Below are 21,836 nucleotides of genomic sequence, written 5' to 3' on the forward strand. Positions count from 1 at the left end.
AGGGAGGGTGGGAGGGAGATGCAAGAGGGAGGGGATACGGGAACATATGTATATGTACAGCTGATTCACTTTGTTATAAAGCAGAAACTAACACACCATTGTAAAGTAATTATACTCCAATAAAGATGTTAAATAAATAAATAAAAAGAAGATACTTTTAAGGTTGAAATCTCAGTCATATATTCACTGTTTAACAATCCCTCTCAAAAAACTGCAACCAGTTCAGATGCTTCTCTGACTGAAAAAAAAAAAAATCTGTATAAATTGAAGGTGGGAAAGCAGAAAGAAAACTTAGCATGAGAATTTAAGGGCTGTTTACTGATGGATAGCTAAAAACATCACCATACTTTATACGATGTCACCCCCAATAAACAAAATGTTCAAGCTGACTCCATCCGGGAGCCTTCCCGTCTGTGGCCAGAGCATACCTGCAGCATAGCCTGGGCCCCAGCCTTCACGTTTTTATTCTCCTCTTCGGTCACACACCCTCTGCTCACAGCACTCGTGAAGGAATAAGTTCGTCCCCAACTGGAAGATCGCTTGTGACCAGAACTTTCAGATGAGGTCTTTAGAAAATAACAATCAGTCAACAGAGTGGGGAGAAGCACATGTTGTGTATTTAGTTCCTTACGCTCACCAGAATTCATGAGATTACAGGTTCTAGAAGGCAAGTCTCTCTTCTATTGTGTTCACCATTCTACCTCCATCACCTAAAATGGTGCTTAGCACTTAGTATGTGCTGAAGAAATAGATAACGTTTGTCCAGTGACCCAGTGAACATGACTGTTGATTTGTTTTGATCTCATGACTAGTTATTAAGATGACTTCAATATTGAAAAATCAAATTAGGGAATTAATGTAGATATTTAAAAGTGATATACCTTTGGTTACAAGTATTTTTTAATGTTTGGTGTTAATTGCCATGACAAACACCCACTTTTAGAAAGAATTCTCAGACTAGATTTCAAAATAGCATGCCAGAAATATAAATACGACCTAAGTTTTTTTTGTGCGTCAAGTAGAGGCCCACTCGCACCTGTGGCTTTATCTAACATGGAATGAAAGGTCCATCCTGATAGCACCCCTCTCTGAGAACAGCACCCAGCCCTGAAGCAAGGCTCACTTCGCTTATTAATATTGTGTGTCACATTGGACTGTTGCTGGTATGGCCACTGTACAAGGAAAGTCTCCCAAAACATTCTAAATTTAGTTAAGTGAATATTACTTATTTAAGCATATCAATGATATGGCAGTGACATTTTTAGTCTCATACAGAGACATGCAAAGTATATTGGCTTATTCAAAGACTCTCATGCAGTAGTGAATAAAGAAGCTTCCACGCACATGTGGCCAAGCCTGAGCTTAGGATGTGACAGAGGACCTTGAACAGAGAACAGAAGCAGCCTCCCTGAGGCAGGCGCTCATCATGGAACTCAGCAACCCGAGAGCAACAGAGCTGACAAAGAGGTGGCCTGACTGCGACCTTTGACGGAGCAGAATACTTTGCTTTATATTTTAATACAGATGTTCCCAACTCAAACACTAAGTGATAAAATATTACCTGCTTCTTATCAGTCTCTGAAAATTCTAATTTTTCAGCATCTTCTTGGGCAACTTCTTTTATGTCTGGTTCCTCCATGAACACAGGTTTGTCCTGGAGGATCCAGTTTCTGTACACTTGAACTACTTTTCTGGTTACAGCTATGTCACAGGAAGGCAGCAAAAATGCCTAAAATGATAAGAGAAACTCCCTTTAACACAAGTTCAGGTCACCAAAGAGCCCAACAGACATTTTCAACACCCAGCACCAATCTCAGACTTTCCTTTGAAACACAGACTACACAGGGCCACATGTTCCTGTGCACACCAAACTTATCTGAGGAAAAAAGACAATTGTGTTTACGGCAGTTGCTTCAATTGGGCCAATTGTGTAACTGGGCCAGAAAACAAAATGCAATTTTTTTTTCCACAAAATAACCAAAATGCATACCTATAGAGATATATTAATTTGCTGTATGAACAATAATAATTGTACAACTGAGAACTTTTCCCCACAAATGAGAAATAGATGATGAGATGGTAGAGATTATAGTACAGCCAGTTGTCATGTCTCTTCCCAAGTTCACATTCAGTGACACTGTTTTGGTAACTTGAATTGGCCATAGTGGGAGTAGTGGCAACAGAGAAGTTGGCAAATGTTACCAACCAGGGCTTTTGTTTTCTTTCTTTTGTCTTTTTTTGCCTTTCCCTGTCCTTTCCTTTCTCTTTCTTCCTTTCCCTTTCTTCTTTCTTTCCTCCTTCCTTCCCTCCCTTCTTTTCTTGAGAGTCAGTTGTCCAACTGGCCAGTTGTAGCATTATGCATACTTATGTGAACTTTTTAACATTAAAGAATCCCCTTACACATCTGCACACAGAATTTTTGTTTAAGGTGATCAGAATCCAAACATAGACAACTATGTAACCCAAATTCAATATTACCTTCCTCCCAGAAAGCAAATATAAATCCCCTCTGGAGGAAAATAAAAGCACAGTAAAACCAAAATTATTTGCACAGTCTGATTAATATGATATATAGCACATTAATAAAAAAATCAGAAATGTGAGAAAAGAAGTCAACATTAATAAAATCACATTAAAAATAGATAATAATTTAAACATATAAGAGATCTAGGTAAAGTATCAGAAAAAGATGTATATGAAATTGAAAAATAAAATAACCCAAATTAAAAGCCCAGTGTAAATGGCTGACAGTAGGATGGACATAGCTGAAGAGTAAACTGGAAAAAAAAATCCGATGAAAATATACAGAATGAAGCACAAAGGATGGCTCCATCAGAAGAGAGGTGAGAGAGAACTCAATGCAAAGGTTATCCTTTCCATGGCTGGAGATGCAGAAGGAAAGAATGAGTCAAAAGCAGCAGAAACAATATCTGAAGATAGAATGGCTGAGAATTTTACCCAAAATAATAAAACACATCAAGCCACAGATTCAAGAATCACAAAGAAACACAAGCAGGATACATTCAAAGTATATTGCACTAAGACTGCTGAAAACCAAAGACAATCTGAAAACCTTAAAAGGAGCCAGGGGGAAAAAAGACACATTTCTTCCAAAGGAATAACCACATAACTTAGCATAACTTCTCAAAGAAACAATGAAAGCCGAAAACCAATGGAACAAAATATTCAATGTGCAGAAAGAAAACAGCTGCTGAAGTAGAATCTGACATCCATAAAGAAAGAGTTCAAAAATAAAAGCAAAACAAAGACTTTTTCAGATAAGAAAATGAGAACATTTTTACCAAGAGACCTAATCTAAGGGAAATACTAAAAGTTATTCTTTAAGCAGAAGGAAAATAATTCCAGGTCAGAGATTTGGGAAGAAATAAAGTGCAATAAAAATGGTAATTATTTGGATAAATCTGAATGAATAATATATATATATGAATATATATGAATAAAAAGAATAAAACTGGATAAAATAATTATAGTAGTTCTGAAAGAGATGATATATATGTATATGTATATATATATTTGTGTATATACAATACATATTATATATTCATAATATGGCATTAAATGGCATACACATACATAACAGTGGTATATAAACTGAGAAGGAGTAAATGGAACTAAAATGCATACCGAGAGGTAAAAGTTGAAATTAGCTAGATTTTAAGTTAGGGATGCATATCGTTAATGCTTAAAGTATTACAAATGAGTGTAAAAATACTTATCTAGAGGAGAAAAATAGGATGCTAAATGTAATCAGTCTGAAAAAATTAAGACAGAAAGTAGAAAGATAGTAGATGTAAACACAATTAGAGCAGTTGTTACATTAAATGTAAATGCAATAATGCTCCAATCAAAAGATGGAGATTATAAGGTTGGATTTTAAAAACTATTAAAAAGACCACATGCCATTTATAAGAGGACATCCAAAACATATGAAAAGGGGACGTTGAAAGCAAAAAGTTAGAAAAAGATCACCATGAAAATACTAACCAAAAGAAAACTCGAGAGCTATATTCAGAACAGGCAAGAACAATTTTGAGGCAAAAAAAAAAAAAGGCATTATTAGAGAAAAAAAAAGTTCTTAATGATAAAAGATTCAATTCAAAGGAACATATAATAATTCTAAATCTGTATTGCAACTAAGAATTTTACTTAGTAAAATTCATATTCATATATATCAAATACTGATAAACTGTGAACATAGACAAACCCACAGTCAGAGTAGGATATTTCTCAGCTGAGAAAAGAGCAGACAAAAATAACAAGGATAGGGCTTCCCTGGTGGCGCAGTGGTTGAGAGTCCGCCTGCCGATGCAGGGGACACGGGTTCGTGCCCCAGTCCGGGAAGATCCCACATGCCGCGGAGCGGCTGGGCCCGTGAGCCATGGCCGCTGAGCCTGCGCGTCCAGAGCCTGTGCTCCGCAACGGGAGAGGCCACGACAGTGAGAGGCCCGCGTACCGCAAAAAAATAAAAATAACAAGGATAGAAGAGAGCTGAACACATACATCAGACCTTCTCACTCTCCTCCATGTCTCAATCTCTCATACTCTTCCTCTCTTTGTCTCTCCAAGGTGCATTCAGGATAATTTCTTCAGACCTGTCATCAAATGCATTCCCTCTTCAGCTGCATCTAATCTGCTATTAAACCTACCCATTGAAATTTTCCTTTAATATTTCAATTATTACATTTTTTTCATCATTAGAAGTTCTATTTTCTTCCTATTCATATCTGCTTAGTCATCTGTTATGGTTTCTTGTTTTCTGCAAACATTTTCAAGCTTGTCTTTTATTTCTTTAAACGTGTTAAACATATTCATTCTAAAGTCTCAATTGTATAACTGAAATCCTTGTGAGGTTTTCTTGCCTCTTCTGATTTGTTTATCTAGAAAAGTTTTGATGTATAAATTCCTAAGAGGAAGAAAGTGACCTGAAATTATTATACCCAGCTAAACTACTGTTCATGTGCAAAGGCAAAAAGAAAACATTACCCATCACAAAAGGACTCAAGGTAGATAAACAACAAGGATTTACTATATAGCACAGGGAACTACATTCAGTATCTTGTATTGATAATAACCTATAATGGAAATGAATCTGAAAAAGAATATATATATATCTTCTCTATTCTATATTCTGTATGTCATATATATTCTATATTCCATATTCTATGTGTTATATTCTATATGTTATATTCTATATTCTATGTAATATGTTTTTTATATATATATATATATAAAAATAACTGAGTCACTTTGCTGTATACCTGAAACTAACACAATATTGTAAATCAACTATAGTTCAATAAATAAATAAGTAGGACTCAGGGAATAGAGCTGCCAATACAACTTCTTGAAAACACCACTCAGTGACAAAACGAGACCAACCAAGAAGTCAATCAAAGCAAGTATTTTAGGGCTGTGGACACCAGGAGGAACGAATCTGTCAAAATACAGAACCAAGATTAAATGCCTCTGCCCATCAGGATTCCAAAATCAACTGCAAATGTAAATTTACAATATAATGCATATTTATATATTCATTATATTATAAATTTATAATATAATGAAATCAGCAGATGGGGAGAGGAGGCTCAAAAAAATACAAGGCTGCTAAGCTCTTCACGTTTCATAACAAGAAATCAAGTGCCACCTAACATTAAAACATGCAGGTAAAAAGTGATTCCAATATTTTAATGCTATTATAATCTTTTTATTATAGACACGTCTTCTAGCAATTAATATTTCTTGTGGTAAAGGAATATTTACTGGAATTTCAACAATTCCTTCGGGTTTGCTGTCTTCTCTTCTGTTAAATTCAGGTAAAAATAAAATTCAGAACTACTCATTAAAACTGCATTAAAGATTCATTCAGAATTAAAGGTTCCATTGTCATAAAGCTATTCTGAGGTCCCCCACCCCAACCCTGCCACTTCCACACACCTGTCGTGGCCCCTGCCTTCACCTTGGTCAACCTCTGTCTAATTCGCCTGTTTCTGTCCACGACTGCCTGCCTGCCTGTCTACCCATCCCTGCCAGCCAAATTCTACCTCTGTCTGCCCGTCTACCTGCACCCACCCACCTGTCTGGCTACACCTTCCTGCTTATCTCCACCTCTGCTGGCTGGCCAGTCTGCACCTTCCTGTCTGTTCTACGCCTGCCTGCCAGTTCGTTTATGTCTATCAGCTCATCTGTAAGCCCTCCTGTCTAACTGTCCACCAGGCTGCTTCCTGTCTGTTCATATCCTGTCTCACCCTGTCCTCTCTGCTGGTCTCTCATGCTGCCAGGCCAGCAGCCATCTATACACACAGAGAAATACCGAGAATGATGCTCTTCTAACACTGATAACAGTTACTTGGATGGCAGTGTTTGAGTGATTTGTTTTTGGCTTTCTACACTACACTTATATCTATAGAAAGATACTATCTTTATCTAATGAATTCATCTTTTTTTTAATAAAAATAAAGTTGCTCTTTAAAATAAAACCAAACCACCAACAAAACAACCTAGTGAACAAACATCCTTTAGAGCAGTACTTTCATTTCAGATCATAACCTAAGTAAGACATTTTCCATAAGGATATATGCATTTGTGTATGTAGTATACACAAAAATAAGTCAGAAGTTTCACAAGGAAATACTAATTCTTACAATATGCACTGTGCTGTGAGTTTTTTTGGTCTGTTCTATTTTACTCTATTTCATTAATTTTTAAAAAAATACTGGCTCTTGACCCACTACATTGATTTCATGACCAACAAATGATCACATAAGGTAGCCTGAAAAACAGCAGTTAGGAGACAAGTTTCTGGTGGAGTGACCCACGGATCAGAACCGCACTCCTGACACACTCCACCCGCCCAGCCTGCCTGCTGGAGACTGCCTTGAAACTTGCCAAACCTCATCTCCCTCAGGAACCATCTACGGCCACCGCCTTCAACTCACTGAACCATCCAGTCTGAGGTGACTGCTCCGTCAGCCCTGCCCTGAGCCGCCCAGCCCCCAGTGGTCCTCGTGGGCCTTTGTTCCCACATCATACGTGTGGACATCTGACCTGCCTCTTGCGCTGTTCTCTGTTACGTACACACACATCTTAACTCCACACTGAAAACGTGCACTTCTTGAATGAATGCACATTTTTAAACTTTAACAGCCTTTAGGCTTAGTCTCTGAAGAATTTAAAATTAAAAAAGAAATTATTATAAAAGAAGTCACATTTTGTCTTCCATAAAAGAAAACTTCATCATTGACCAAGAGAGGGCAATAAAACGCAATGTTCAAACCCATGCCCCTTTTCCCAAATGTCTCTATTTCAGTATTTTAACAATGCATAATAATCATATTTGAAATTTCATATAAGCTTTCAAATTATATTTGATTAAGAATAATTATAGGGCTTCCCTGATGGCGCAGTGGTTGAGAGTCCACCTGCCGATGCAGGGGACACGGGTTTGTGCCCCGGTCCGGGAGGATCCCACATGCCACGGAGCGGCTGGGCCCGTGAGCCATGGCCGCTGAGCCTGCGCGTCCGGAGCCTGTGCTCCGCAACGGGAGAGGCCACAACAGTGAGAGGCCCGCATACCACAAAAAAAAAAAACAAAAAAGAATAATTATAAAATGTAAACGTTTTTGAATTTCATGATACAAAGATGGCTCATAACTTCAGGCATAAGTAGTCTGCAGTTACCTCAATGATGCAGTTTCTACTTCAAAACTGAATTTACACTGGAGTTAGGATTTTGATTGAATCTAGAACTTAGAACACACTATTGCCAGGGGTGGAATGCCAATAATGGATGCAAATGGAACTTTGTGTATAATAAATAAATAAATACGCAATATAGGTAGAACCACATCAATTTAGCACTTCTCTCTTGTGCAAAATTGAAAAGCTTTGTTAATGATATCTGATTTTAAGTATTTGTATCCAAGGGTTTAAAACATTACTCTAGATCAGGATCAGCAAACTATGATCCACATGCAAATGCAGTCTGCCACTTAATTTCTGTAAGTAAGGTTTTACGGGAAAACAGCCATGCTTGCTTGTTCCATGTTGTCCGTGGCCACTTTCTCACCATTTTCTTAAGTAGAAATGTTTTATTGATTAAAATACAAAATACAGTAAAACCTCCAGACTGCTGTGGATTGTGCTGGGATTGTCACTCTCGGTGGATGTTTCTTTCCTATAAGTCTCAGAGGTGAAGGTTTCCTCATTCCCCATGCGGGTCTCGCCTCCGCGGGAAGCTCTTGGCGGTCCACGTGCATCGCTCATGTGTGAACAGGCTCCTCCTCTTCTCCCCCCAACAGGTTTCTGCCATCCGAGGGCCTCCCCCTCTGCTCGGGGCACAGACTAAGTGACTATCCGCTCATCACATACAAGCTCTCCATTTCCCGGGGCACTGGTTCCAAGACACAGGTGGCCAACGGCTGCTCCGATGTGCCAGGCCATTGTCTCACCCCATCAAGGTCCTGCTTCCTATGTCCGAAGCTGCAGCTGAGGGTTTCTGCCCAGCAGCACTACTGCCTTGTGGGCACAGGTGTCATGGGCGGGGGGGTTGAGGGGATGCTGTCCTGTGCACCACAGATGCTTAAAGTCATCCAGGCTCCCTCCCACTAGATGCCAGTAGCAGCACCTCCCTCCCCACTGTGACAGTCACACACGTGTCCAGTCACACACATGTCCAGACAGTGAATCAGTTGCAGCTGTGGGCAGGCTGCTCGCCGGCTGCTCTGACCTCTCCAGCATCCTCCCTTGCTGCACCTGTTTTCTTGTCTGCACTTCTGCTCATCCCGACACCTTCTCACCTGCCAGTTTCCACCAAAGGTCAATTATTTCAAAGTCTTGGCCTCGGCTCCTTTCCTTCCTCTGAATCCCCTCCCCAGCCTCCTTTTTCCCCTCAGGCCATAAATACCTCTACTAGAGGTGCCTGCCATATATATGCCTCTGTGGGCAAAGTCCAGCTGTGCAGGAACCTGCAGCTCGTGAGCTCCTACAGCCCTGGAACAACCCAGCCTCGGGTCGTCTCGGCTGTGCTCGCGCGCCCGCTGCGGGGGGGTTCAGGAACGGCTTTCTCCCTGCCTCCCTCTGGGTTTAAAGTTTGTTTTGGAAACACGAGGTAGTTGCAGGATGATTTTGTTCAAATATAAAATCTTCCCACCCCGTGTAGGAATTTTACAAAAACCAAAGTCATAAAAACAAAATTAAAAGTTACCAAAAAGCCCAAATCATACCCCTCCACATGACACATTAAATGCGGGATTAGAGAAATCATTATGGAGTTGTGTGATGGAGCCCAACTTATCGATTATATTTCTTGGAGTAGTGTGAGTGAAAGAACAAGAACAAAAACCTCTTCAGCTTCGTGACCACACACACACACACACACACACACACTCTCACCTGGCGGAACACTTCGTTCACGAAGTTGATGTAGCCACGCGTGGACAGGAGGATGCGCTGGACCATCTCGTACACGGCGCGGTGCTCCTCCTCAACGCCACAGACGCTGCAGCTGCTGAGCCGGCGCTCGGACAAGGTGCCGCTGTCCGAGTGGCTTCTGTCCTGCTCGGTCGCCCCGCCGCTGTCCAGCTCTGGCGCCCGCTCCGGCACCGCACCTCCACCCCCGACGGTCTGCAAGAAAGGCACCCGCTCCTGAGTGATCCTCCCAGACTCCAGAACACCTGGCAAGACTGAAGGCTTGCCTTGTTTTCAGGGACTCCGGTTACCATGCAGTTGAAGAGCAGCTGAAACGCAGCCCTGCTCGGAGCACAAGGGACTCCAGGACCTGCACTTACCCACTTTCTAATTCACCAACTAACCTCCTCCCCAACTAAGTTATTTTAATGGGAAAAGCATTGCAGGGAGGGAGGCTGCGAAATGTTATCAGCCTAAAACGTTTGGTTTATATCTGTGAAATCACAGAATAAATTAACGTGTAAATGAATTCACCTCTGGTCTCCACCCTTCAGCACTTAATCTACCGTCACAGAGATTTGAAAATTTGGTGGACTTTTTGCAGCCACAGTGCTGGGAAGCTTCATCTGATTCACATGAGTAAGTGACACCTTGATCGGAGGAGCGTCAATATCTTTAAAGAGTATTTTATGAGAAGGACCTTGATCTGAGTTTTATGTTCAGAATCTCGGATCAAACTTAACTAAAATATTTATAAAACTTTAAATATTCAGAGGCTTTAGGAGCACAAAGAAATAAAATAATCTATGTAAGCATTCACAAAGTTTAATTTGTTTTTTGCTCTCATTTCCCCCAGAATTAAAGATTTCCTCCAAACACAAGATACATGTAATTCTGCTTCAATCTTTGTAAATGACAGTAGTATTATTCTTTTGTGTCAAAAATATATAACCCAAATACCACTAAAATTCTACCTACTGTGAATATTTTTTACAAGAAGTGACAAGAAATGAGTCGTACAAAATAACTTCAGTAACTACCAAGGATAGTTTGAAAGCAAAGCAGATATCCAAAAAATAATCTCTAGAGAAAATTAATAGAAAATTATATTGATAGTAACTTTTCTCTTCATGCCTGGGATATTAAGCCTGTGTGGCTTATCAAAGGCACTGCCACACTGTGCAGTGAGCTACCCTATAGAAATTATTTCATCTTTTCGATGGGTCAACTACCTTGCAGAGAAAAATAAAATTTTACTCATTTTTACTGATATACACACATTTTTAATCTGTAAAGCATGGAGGTTGGATTAAATCTAATGTCCTTTATGGTTTAATAAACTGTGACTTTTTGATCAATAACTTTCATTTTCCCAACAGGCCAAAAAAAAAAAAAAAGTACACACATACTTACATAGAAAATTTTAAATGGCCACAAATTCTTTGGCACTCCCTCTGCAGAAGGGGGAAATCTGCGTCCCCTCCTTTGGATCCCCACTGGCTGGGGGACAGAGTTAACCAGCAGAACGGAAGGGTGGCGGGGACCTGTGCCTTCTCGGGCCCCGGGCCCAGGAGGCTGACCACTCCCGCTTGGCATCTCTGTGAACTTTTGCTCTCGGAGCCCTAAGCGGCCAGGGAAGAAGTCCAACTGCCTCGCTAGAGGGGCTACGTGGAAAGGGAGGCCCAGTAGAGCCCAGCCTTCCAGCTGCACCCACCAGAGTAACAGGCACGGGAATGAAGTCATCCTGGACCCTCCGGACCAGCCAGCCACTGACCACCGCCCACTGACCTCAGCTAATGCCACATGAAGTACACAAATTGTCCAACCAAATCCCACCCAAATTCCTGACCCAGAAAGGGAAATAAGTAATATGATTAAAGGGTGGTTGTTTTAAGCCACTCCATTTTGAGGTCATTAGATAACGAATTAGATAACACAGCAATTAGATAATTAAAATCATGTACATAAAGAATTATGTTTAAAGGCACCAAATTGTTTTTAAAAAGTGAGCTCTGTGATCCAAATAGAACATAATAATAACACAGATGAACTTCCCATCATGTCATAAATTGAAAACTACTCTTGATAAAACAGTGCTTTTCTCAGCCTCCACTAGTTCACACCAGCAAAAGGCTGCTTTCCAAAAACATCTGTATGATTTAACAGACATTTATAATTATAGTAAGTGATGAGAGTGGAAACAAACTGGTAATTCAAGCTTAATCATTTCTTGCCTCTTTTCTGAAGATTAACAATAAAAGCATGAATACAAATTAACTACAGACAGAGGTCCATTTTCTGCCCACTACAATCAAGCTGGAATTCTCAACTATAATTTAGTATTAGTTGATTCTGGTGGTAAATATAAAGATGCTTTTTACCTCTTTGCCATATGATGAAGGCTTAGCCAGTGAAGCAGACATATCTGCTTGGACTAGGTCTGTGCTGTTAGGGCTCAGGAAATTGCATGATACAGGCTCCACTTAATCCCTCCCCTCCCCATCCTGGTTTCCTCTCAACCCATGGCTCATACTGAGACTTGCTCACCCTCAGGGTCAGGCCAGATGAGGACACCCACAAAGCAGGTGTGAAACGAGGATGCAGCTGCCTTTCTGCTGGTGATGCCTGATGCCACTCAATTCCCCGTCATGATTTGCCCACGGGGTTGGAGGCAGCCTACGCTTGCCTTGATAGAAGTAAGAACACAGAGCACTGGAGTGGCAGTCAACAGACAGGTGGGTCTGTGTGATACACAAGCTTCCCCAGGGGTGTCAAGTTGTGTGATTCACCTTTTCTAACTGTTCACCCCATAAGATACAACAATTTCGGGAAACCCATAGCCCATGAATCATTACTGAAGGGCTGGCTCAGAATTAGTAAAAGTGGTACTTTAACACTGTAACTAAAGAGTTATCATACAAATAAGTGCGATCAACTGTCTTAGTATCGGACACTCTTTTTCATTCCCTCATGGACTTCTTTGGGTTTTAATGCTTAATTAATGTGCTACTGAAATTTTAAAATCACGACTCCGCTTCCTCTAATACGTGCTGGAGTACTTCTATATCATACAAAAATGAATTACAAAGGAATAAATAATAGTTCACTGAAAACACTTTCGGCTGAGATGAAGCACCAAGAATGTTCAGGTTTGAAAGGGGGATTTGTGGTCATTGTTGCCAACATGGTACCAGATTTCCAGGTAACCGTATTCTCGCTCTCCCATGAATGATGCCACCAAACAAGAATATCTGTCAAACCACATTCTCCGAGGGCTAAGTGAGCTAATTCCTTTCCTCCCTGGTGAAAAATACTTTCAAAGTTATTAGTTCTAGATCAAAAGGAAGTAAATTCACTTTGGAAAAACACACACACAAAAACCCCCATACATGACCTTTAACACAGTAATAGTGGCAAAAGTGTGAACTCTATTTGGAAGCAGCATTTAAAATATTGTTTTAAAGGGCTTTTATAGAGCAGTACTTTCTTTGAAAAGAGATTCTGGATCACCTGACTTAGACAGTGATGTTCACTTTACACGGGTAAAATTATATTAAACTTGAAACTCCAAACAAAAACTTTCAGGAGATAAATACAATTACATGTGCTTTTATTCCTGCAACTCCATTTCCAAAATTTAATATTCAGTTGTTTAAACTGCTTTTTCTCCTGTATGATGTAAATGAGGAGCAGAACATACAGTAGACACACGTGAGATGAGAGGGAAAACAGAATTGTAAGGCAGAAACGGAAACACAAGGAGACAGGTCGGCTGAATAATGACCAAGATGTCTACGCGCCCGGAATCCCGGAACCTTTGACTGCGCTGCCTTACGTGGCAGAAGGGCCTGAGCAGATGTGACTAAATTAGGGATTCTGAGATAGGGAGAGGACCCTGAATTACATGGGTGGTCCCAATGTAACCACAAGGACCCACAAGGAGGCAGGAGGAGCAGACACAGAGAAGGTGATGTGAAGATGGAAACAGAGGGAGAAATGATGTGAGGAGGGGCGGTGAGCTGGGGAATGCAGCAGCCTCTGGAGGCCAGGTAAGGCAAGAGCATGGACCCCCTCCCCGCCCCAGAACCTCCAGAGGGAACACAGAGCTGCCCACACCTTGATTTTAGCCCACTGAGACCGGTTCTGGCTTTCTGGCTTCCAGAGCTGTAAGACAACACATTTGTGGTGATTAGCTACAGTAGCAGCAGGAAACTAACATAACAACTGACTGCAAGGTGTATTAACAGCCTGGACCACGGCAGTGGCCATGTTTGGGCATGGCCACCTTCAGGGCACAGTAGCCGTGGGCCTGGATGGTGTCTGCCCAGCATCCCTTCCCCCCTCATGGAACCCCAGTGCTCGGCACCTCACCCCTCGCATGCAGCGCACCTGCCTCACAGGAAGCTGAGCCCCGGCACCAGGGGAGCCTTCTGCTTCCTGGAAGCTGGTCACCACCCCCCTGGGCTGTTCACACCCCCAGATCTGAACCAATCAGCAACTTATTTTTGTCCTCAGAGCGCACAGGTAACCTAAATTGTTCCCCAAAGACAAAAGGGAAGGGCTCTGCACTTCTGGACTGTCTTTAAACATGAACTAGGAAAGCAGGGTCCCAGCTGCTGCTGCAACCTTCAGGGAGGAGCAGAGGGAAAGGGCGAAGGAGAGAACAAGGGAGAGGGCAGGCACCAGCCACAGCCTCGGCCAGCCTCACCTCGAGCTGCTCTTTTATGAGACTGAAACATTTCTTTTATGGATATGACAGTTTGAGTTCTGGTGCCTTTTTCCTGTTAGGGTGCTAAAACTCTCCTAACCGACTCAGGAGGTCAGAACCTTATGACACTTTTAGCTATATAATAAAAGGAAATGAGTCACAAGTGTGAAGAGTCAACAGGAAAAAAATTAGAACCTGGAGGCAGTGGTTAATTTGCTAGTCTTGCTACTTCTCATCCTCCAAATGTATTTTTCAAGAATGAGCAACTTATTTTCAATAAATACAGGTGATGATTTTCTGAAATTTTGAAACTAGGCAGGAAAAATTACATCCTTTCTACGATAGCGTTTTGCATAACCACATTAAGACGCCATGAAAAATTTATCAGAGTGTGACTGAGTTTCTTATATTTCCTACAGATTTTTGTCTACCTGAGGATTTTTAGCTTTTGTCTACCTGATGGGTGAATAAAGGCCTCTCATTGTGGCTCAGAACTAACTGTGTTTTCCTGACTGCTGGAGAGATCCAGGGCCATTTTTATTTCCTCTTCTGTGAATTGCCTTTCACCTCCTTTGTCCATTTTCAGTTAACTTATTTGTCTTCATGTCTATTCATAGGTGCTCTTTATACAGCAGAGACTATGAACAGGCATGATGTGACCAATGTTTTCACAGTCTATTGTTTGGGCCTGGCTTTATGTTATCTTTTGACATTAGAAATCTTTTTCTATTTATTATTTATTTATTTATTTATTTTGCGGTACGTGGGCCTCTCACTGTTGTGGCCTCTCCCGTTGCGGAGCACAGGCTCCGGACGCGCAGGCTCAGTGGCCATGGCTCACGGGCCCAGCCGCTCTACGGCATGTGGGATCTTCCCGGACCAGGGCACGAACCCGTGTCCCCTGCATCGGCAGGTGGACTCTCAACCACTGCGCCACCAGGGAAGCCCTATTTTTTAAAATAAAGTCAAACCTCGATTAGTCTTTGGTTTGCGGGTTTCATCTCTACCAAAGGTGGTCTCCCACTTCCCAAATTTATACATTCTCCTAGATTTTTTCCTAAGTTCTTTATCACTTTGTTTTTATATTTAGACCTTAAGTCAACTTAGGCCTTAAACCAATGTGACCAAGTACTTATGTACGTGATATGAAGTGAGATTCTGAGAAAGGGACAGACCGAGGGACAGACAGACAGTTTCCTCTGGCTTCCAGCGCTGCAGATTTCATTAGATATTTGGTGCTAATCTCAGTGTCATTCTTTTGAAATAACTGCAGTTCCTGTTTGGAAGTCTAGCATTTTTCCTTAATCCCTGGATGTCAAATGTCTGCTTAGGTTGGTGTCTGTTTTGCTAATTCTTCCTGGGACTCAAAAGCCCTTTCAGTTTAAGGCATGACTTTTTTTTTTAGCTTAGGTAAACTTTTCTTACTGTTCGTTCAATTATTACTTCTCATTCTTTTCTCCTTCTGTCCTCACAATATCTGCAAGGTAGGTCTGCACCTAAGGTTTTATCTATTAGTTTCTATTTCCATCTCTGATTTTTTTATCAGTGTTGTGGGATATTTCGTCAGAAAACCAATTTTGTTCTCAGCAGTGATCATTACCATTTAGAGTTTACCTACTAAATTTTTAAATTCAGAAATTGAAGGGTTTTTAAAACTTTCTTTTAGCGAGTCTTTTGTTGTTCTTATTACGGAGCCTGTGCTCTGGACCGGCTTGGTGCGCTGCCATCAGGGTACTGAGTGCCCCTCGGGGAGCGCACCCTCCAGCCCAGGCCGACATCACACATCTGGGAACTGCAGAGCAGCAGCCAACCGGCACTAAGTGGACCACACTTCCTGCCCCTGTTCTTGGCGCCAGTGAAACAAAGCACACGAAACCATGACTCCTCCACACAGCGGCCTCTCTGACTTCCACAAGTGGTCCTGCTCTGCCTGCACAAAGGCCTGAAGCCACACAGCCTGCCGGGAAAGCCCCACGTGTCTGACCAATGCCACTGAGAGAGGGAAGCACCGCAGCCCCCAGGTGAGAAGACGGCTTCACCCAGGCCTCAGGGAGACACAGCCCTCTCTTCTGGGGACCCCACAGTGGCTCAACAACCACCCAAAATCCTGAGCTGCTGACCCACCCCTTCCCTCCCTGGGATCCCAGAGGGCACCTGGCAGTCTCAGGGGTCCTCTCCAAGGACCACCTCACAATTCCTGAGGATCCTGCTGGGGCTGGGAGGAACAAGGCAAGAGAGGCCCTCGGCGTCATGCTCAAGGTCACTGGGGCCCGAGTGAAGCACGGGAGGTGAGAGGGAGCCAGGAGCGCACAGGTCAGCCACCTGCTCAGAAGGCCTCCCTCGGCCCCAGGGTTGCCTTGTCATGCCAACACCAACAGAGCACGGCAAGTGCTTCCAATTCACGGCTTCCTCTGAGACCTCAGCAGTACAGACAGAGGAACCAGTAAATTGAGTCCCTATGACCAACAACCTGTGAGAGCCAATAACCCTGACAGTCAATTACTTTGGTGTTAGTATAGGTTATGACACCGGAATTGAAAGATAAAAAAGTGATGAATGACATACCTGAATGATTTTGGGCAATACATCAACTCCATTCTTAGCGTTTTGTGTTGCAGTTAGATACTTTTTTTCCAAAAAGAAAGTCACGATCCACTTAATAAAAACAACGCGAGCTGCCATGTATGGGGTTTTTGTGCTGTAAGTGTTCCCACTGTCTCGAGTTGTAGCAACATACACGGGCTTTGGTCTCAAGTGGGGGATGTCTGCAAGACAAAAGAACACATGATCAGGTTAGTGAGTCTTAACATCATGTAACCCTTACAAATGTTTCAGTTTCTAATTAAATAGACATCTATCTGGTTGTTTAACAGCAGCTGAGATTTAAAAACCCAAGTGATTAAAAATGGCATCTTCTGGTAGGCTCGTCTCTGGGTCTGCCTTGCAGTCTGACCAACGCGGGGTGGTGGTTGCTATTATCTACATACAACTATGTATACAGCTGTGGAAAAACAAAGGTCATAACTCTTTTTAACGAATTTGAGAAATTACATGAGATTACAATCATGAAAATCTTTTCACATATAACTAATTTAATCTTATTTTATGACTAGAATAGATGTAAAAGCATATATAGACATTTTTTATTGCATTAGGTATTTTATCACCTAACGTTACACTGATCAAATCTATCAATCTTTAGTTTTATATCCTTCTCCCTTTAGATGCATCCAAAGACATAGAATTAGTATAATCTACTTTATGTCTAAAAGAATTCAGACAGTCATGTTTCATCTTGGAGATATCAGACACCACCATTTCCGAAGAATTAATAAGAAGTCCACTTCTTATTCTTTAAATACCATAATTAATATGAAAATGATATGGTATTGAATCTGAGATACCATTTGCTCTAAGTTCAACTCTCTTACGGAAATACCTGCGGCAGAAAAGTTCTCAACAAATCCCTTTTAATCTAAGGATAGTAACAATACACTATGTTTTCTACAATGAAATGGAGGACTTATAAAATCAGAAACAATTTTTGAAAAAGTTACCCACAAATATATAGCTAACAAAATACATACCCTGGTACCACTAAAAGTCAGCACTTCTACCACTTTCCAAGTGAGCCGAGCTTCAGCTGCTTCTCCTTGCCCAGGTGTGTGGGTGAACACAGAGACACCCAAAGGTAACTGAATTAGCTGTCCACACTCCCCAGATGTGTTAACGGCTGTTGTGACCTTTTCTCTTCCAAAACTGTTCTTGATCATTTATTTGAACTATTTTCACTCATTTTGAAATAATAGGGAGAGAAAGATTTGTCCACCACCCCACTCCCTCCGCCACCACTGCAAGGGATGCTTCTGTCCTATGCGTCCTCACCTCTTATAGAAGGAAAACCCTGGAAGCTAAATTAGAAATCCTTTACGTTTCCTATCTCTCGGGGGCTCACCGTCCCTCGGCTCCCCAGTCACCCAAACATCTGTCCCTCCGTTAGAAGCTGTGAGTAGCACCTGCTGGATGAAGGATCCAGTGCTGAAAAAGCCATACTGAGGGCAGCTCTGTGGCCTGTGCTGGCCTCATCCCTGGGCAAGGTCTGGGGTCTCCACACCCCACCACCCGTAAGAGTACACTTCAGGAAATTCAGGATTTTTTTACGTTAAAAATTTTATTAAATGTAATGACACCAAAAATACCAGGATATATATCAAATTACTTCTAAGTACCGGAGCCACAGATTCCCTTTATTGCTGTGAACTGAGGTAAATCTTAGTTTGTACAAATAGTTAAAATCATTCATTAGGAAACCGTAAACTTCTTACAACAAAGTTATCACTAAACATGAGAAAGAATGATTATTTTATTTAAAAATAATCAAAGTCCACTTTGGAAGAGGCGGGACACACAGCCCACTCAGTACTTACCAAGCACAGGCTTGTAGATGTTCGTTAACTTGGTAAATGATGGAAACAAATGAGGAAGGTAATACTTTCTAAACAATGTAAAAAGAAATTTAAAACCAGTCTCTTGATTCTCCTTGTGCTTCCACTCCAAGCTTGCGGCCTTCAGATAACACATGGGAAAAACATATATATAGTTACATTTCAGGTTAGTGAACACTCAACTGAAATGCTGCTATGTTATTAAAATCCCTATCCTAAATAAAAAACGTGAGAAATAGTGACAATTATGTAATAACATCTTAAAACTCAAAAGATGACAAGAAGGAATACTTCAAAACAAAACAGTAACTAGGTTAAAAACAGAATTTTTACCGGATATTCAAAAAAATAAAACAATAATACCTATCTTTTTAAACTTGTCCTACTACATCATGCCCATATTTTTTTCTACATGTTGTCTGTAATGATTTAATGTTCTTTGCGCCCTTAAAATGTTCTGTCAGAAGTAATCAGGTGTTTTTTTTTAATTCAAAAAAGGCCACTTACAGTAAACAAGAATTAAGGAAACAATCCCTTGCAAGAATTTCATCCAATGTTACCTACATGCAAAATCATTATCAAAACACAAAGCTATGGAATCTTGGAAAGGGCATGAAAAGCAATCCATAGGCTACACGTATAACTGAATCACTTCACAGCACTACTGTGAAACTAACACAGTATCGTAAAGCAACTGTATTTCAAGTAAAAAAATAGAGCAATCCACAGGCTGGGATAAACCTGGCCTGCCAGCCCAGCTACTGATTAAGTTTAACCCTTTCACAGTGTCAAGACACTGTTTCCCCCTCAAATAACCAGTGCCGCATCCCCCAGTGGGAGCACTACAAACAGCTCCCCCGCAGGGAGGGGCCCACACAGGCCAGGAGCCCAGATGGTGACGGAGCGGGGTGGGGGTCCTCCCACGACTGAGGGAAACGTGGCGTGAACAGGCCCTTAGAGAATGCTTGCCACTGGCCGTCACGCTTGTGAGACCACAGCGCGCTCTACAGCAGAGCTTCCCGACACCTTCCTGACTCGGCCCCCCCGGGGCACCTGCGGTCCGGGGAGGAGGGGCCGTGGCCGACCTGGGGCAGAGGGGCCCATGTCTCCCACCTGTCAGAAGCCCCCCGGGGTGAGGCAAGGGCGAAGCTCTGCTCCGAGGACCCACCCACCCAACAGGCCGAGGGAGGGAGGGGGCGGGCGGACACGCACACACAATCCTGCACACAGTGGAGGGGGGTCACCTCCACCCTCTACCAATCCTTCCTCTGATGGGGTCCCAGGGGCTACAGGACTCATCTGAGGTCACACATCTAGAATGAAACCCAAGTCCCCCAGCACATCCGGGTTCTGGCTACTCTGCTGCTCTCCTGGGATGGATGGAAAGCCCGACCCAACCACTCCTGACATATGGGGCTGAGAGGCGTGCAGGAGGGGCCGCACAGCTAGGACATGGGGCTCCCCGACGGCGACAGAACCCAGGCCAGGCGCTCAGGATGTGGGAGTCCTGTGCCTGCGGTGCTGCTAAAGGAATCGGGGAGAGGAGAGCACACAAGGTCGCCCCGTGGGACATGGTGGGCAGAAAGGGCAGTGAGAAACACAGTCTCCTAGAGAAAGGTGGAAAGGAGGAAAGGATGGGAGGGGAAGCATCACAGGAGGAGAGACCCTGACAAAGAAGGGGGTCCCCTGGAATCACCCGGAAGGTCAAGGACAACAAACACTCAAGTGTCCTTCTCTGGACCTGACACTAGAACCCTGTGCATCCCGGGTCCCTGATTTCGCGGTGACGGGGCAGAGGCAGGCGACAGCGGGTGTCAAAGGCCCATTGGGTGAGGAAGCGGACATGGCAGAGATTACACGTCAACAAACCAGGTTGTGACGGGAAGGGCAGAGCCTGGACGACACCCCGGAGGAGCTCAGGGACCAGGGACGTGTTCGCTGAGAGAAAAGAAGCAGTAGCTTTTTCCAAACCTCATCACTGTTCAGAAATACAGACCAAGAGACATAAATCCCCTAGTTTAGTTCTGTGTTCAGCTGGTAAATTTCAGAGAAAGGACCACGCGCCATAAAGCAGGCTGTGCTGACGGCAGGATGAGATCATTCCACGGGTTTCCTTCCAGGACCCCTGCCCGCTCTGCCCAATCATTCCGGACCCGCCCGGTCAGCCTCAGGCTTGCTCCTCCCCCATCCTCCCACCAACAGGGGCAGGAAAGGAGCAAACAGACAAAAATCGTCAGATACTCTGAGATAACAGAAATACCTATACTGGTCTCTGCCCCTGGCTCCTGGCACAGAGGCCCTAACACCCTGGTCACTTCTAAGTGACAAGAGCTCTAGGAAACTCTGAAGGGGCTCCTGGACGGGGCTGGTCACCAGGAGGACAAGCCTCGGTCTGAAGCTTGGAATTTTCAACCTCTCCCCGCCCCCTGCCCCACTGTTCCAGAGGCGGGAGGGGGGCTGGAAATGGAGTTAATAATTGATCATGTCCCCGTGAAGAAGCTGCCAGAAAAATCCCAACAGCCTGGGTTTCAGGGAGTGTCCAGGCTGAACACATGGACACTCCAGGAGGGGAACGCACCCCCATCCACAGGGACAGAAGCCCCTGCACCCCGGATGCCCCCAGACCTCACCCTGTGTGTGTCTTCATCTGGTTGTTCACCCGTGTCCTCTATCATATCCTTTCATAAACTGGGAAATGTAAATCAATGTTTCCCGGAGTTCTGTGAGCCACTCAGAAAATGAATTGAACCTGAGGAGTGAGTCATGTGAACCTCTGATTTGTAGGCAGATTGGACAGAAGTCGTGGGCAACCTGGGGACCGACTCCCTGCGACTGGCATCTGAGGGGGTGGGGGCACATTAGAGGACTGAGTCCTTTCCTGTGAGACCTGAGGCCACCTCCAGGTAGAGAGTGTCGGAAGTGAGTTAAATTGTTAAGACACCCGGCTAGTGTCGCAGAGAATTACTAGGTGATTCAAATCCCACACGTTTGGTGAGCAGAAGTGTCATAAGTGAAGTGTTCTGTGTGAATAATGTGAAACCATATGAAAGTAAAGGAGACGGATGGAGGATGGAATTGCGTCCTTTACGCACACATACACACACATACTAGTATGTAGGCCTGGTCTCTGCTGAAGTGTCCTGGCACGCATTCTATGTTTAGTGAAATACCAAATAAAATCACCTCAAAGAAAAAGCAAAAATATAAAATATGAACAAAGAGGAAGAAAAGAGGCAATGTTTTCTCTTTCCTACTGA

The 21,836-nt window shown here is 42.9% G+C and overlaps 1 protein-coding gene across 6 annotated transcripts in view; it reads right to left on the reverse strand.

The window, feature by feature from the left end:
* Positions 1-21,836, reverse strand: part of RALGAPA2 (Ral GTPase activating protein catalytic subunit alpha 2) — a 282,220-nt gene that overhangs the window by 199,494 nt on the left and 60,890 nt on the right. For all 6 annotated transcript variants that reach the window (XM_030872473.2, XM_030872472.2, XM_060284396.1 and 3 more), the window contains 5 exons: positions 18,562-18,700; positions 16,700-16,899; positions 9,412-9,642; positions 1,562-1,729; positions 429-566 (listed from right to left, as the gene is read on the reverse strand). In XM_030872473.2, the coding sequence (XP_030728333.2) occupies positions 429-566; positions 1,562-1,729; positions 9,412-9,642; positions 16,700-16,899; positions 18,562-18,700 (876 nt within the window). The remainder of the gene's footprint in view (positions 1-428; positions 567-1,561; positions 1,730-9,411; positions 9,643-16,699; positions 16,900-18,561; positions 18,701-21,836) is intronic.

Source organism: Globicephala melas, chromosome 15 (assembly GCF_963455315.2).
Source record: "Globicephala melas chromosome 15, mGloMel1.2, whole genome shotgun sequence".
Classification (NCBI taxonomy): Eukaryota; Metazoa; Chordata; class Mammalia; order Artiodactyla; family Delphinidae; genus Globicephala; species Globicephala melas.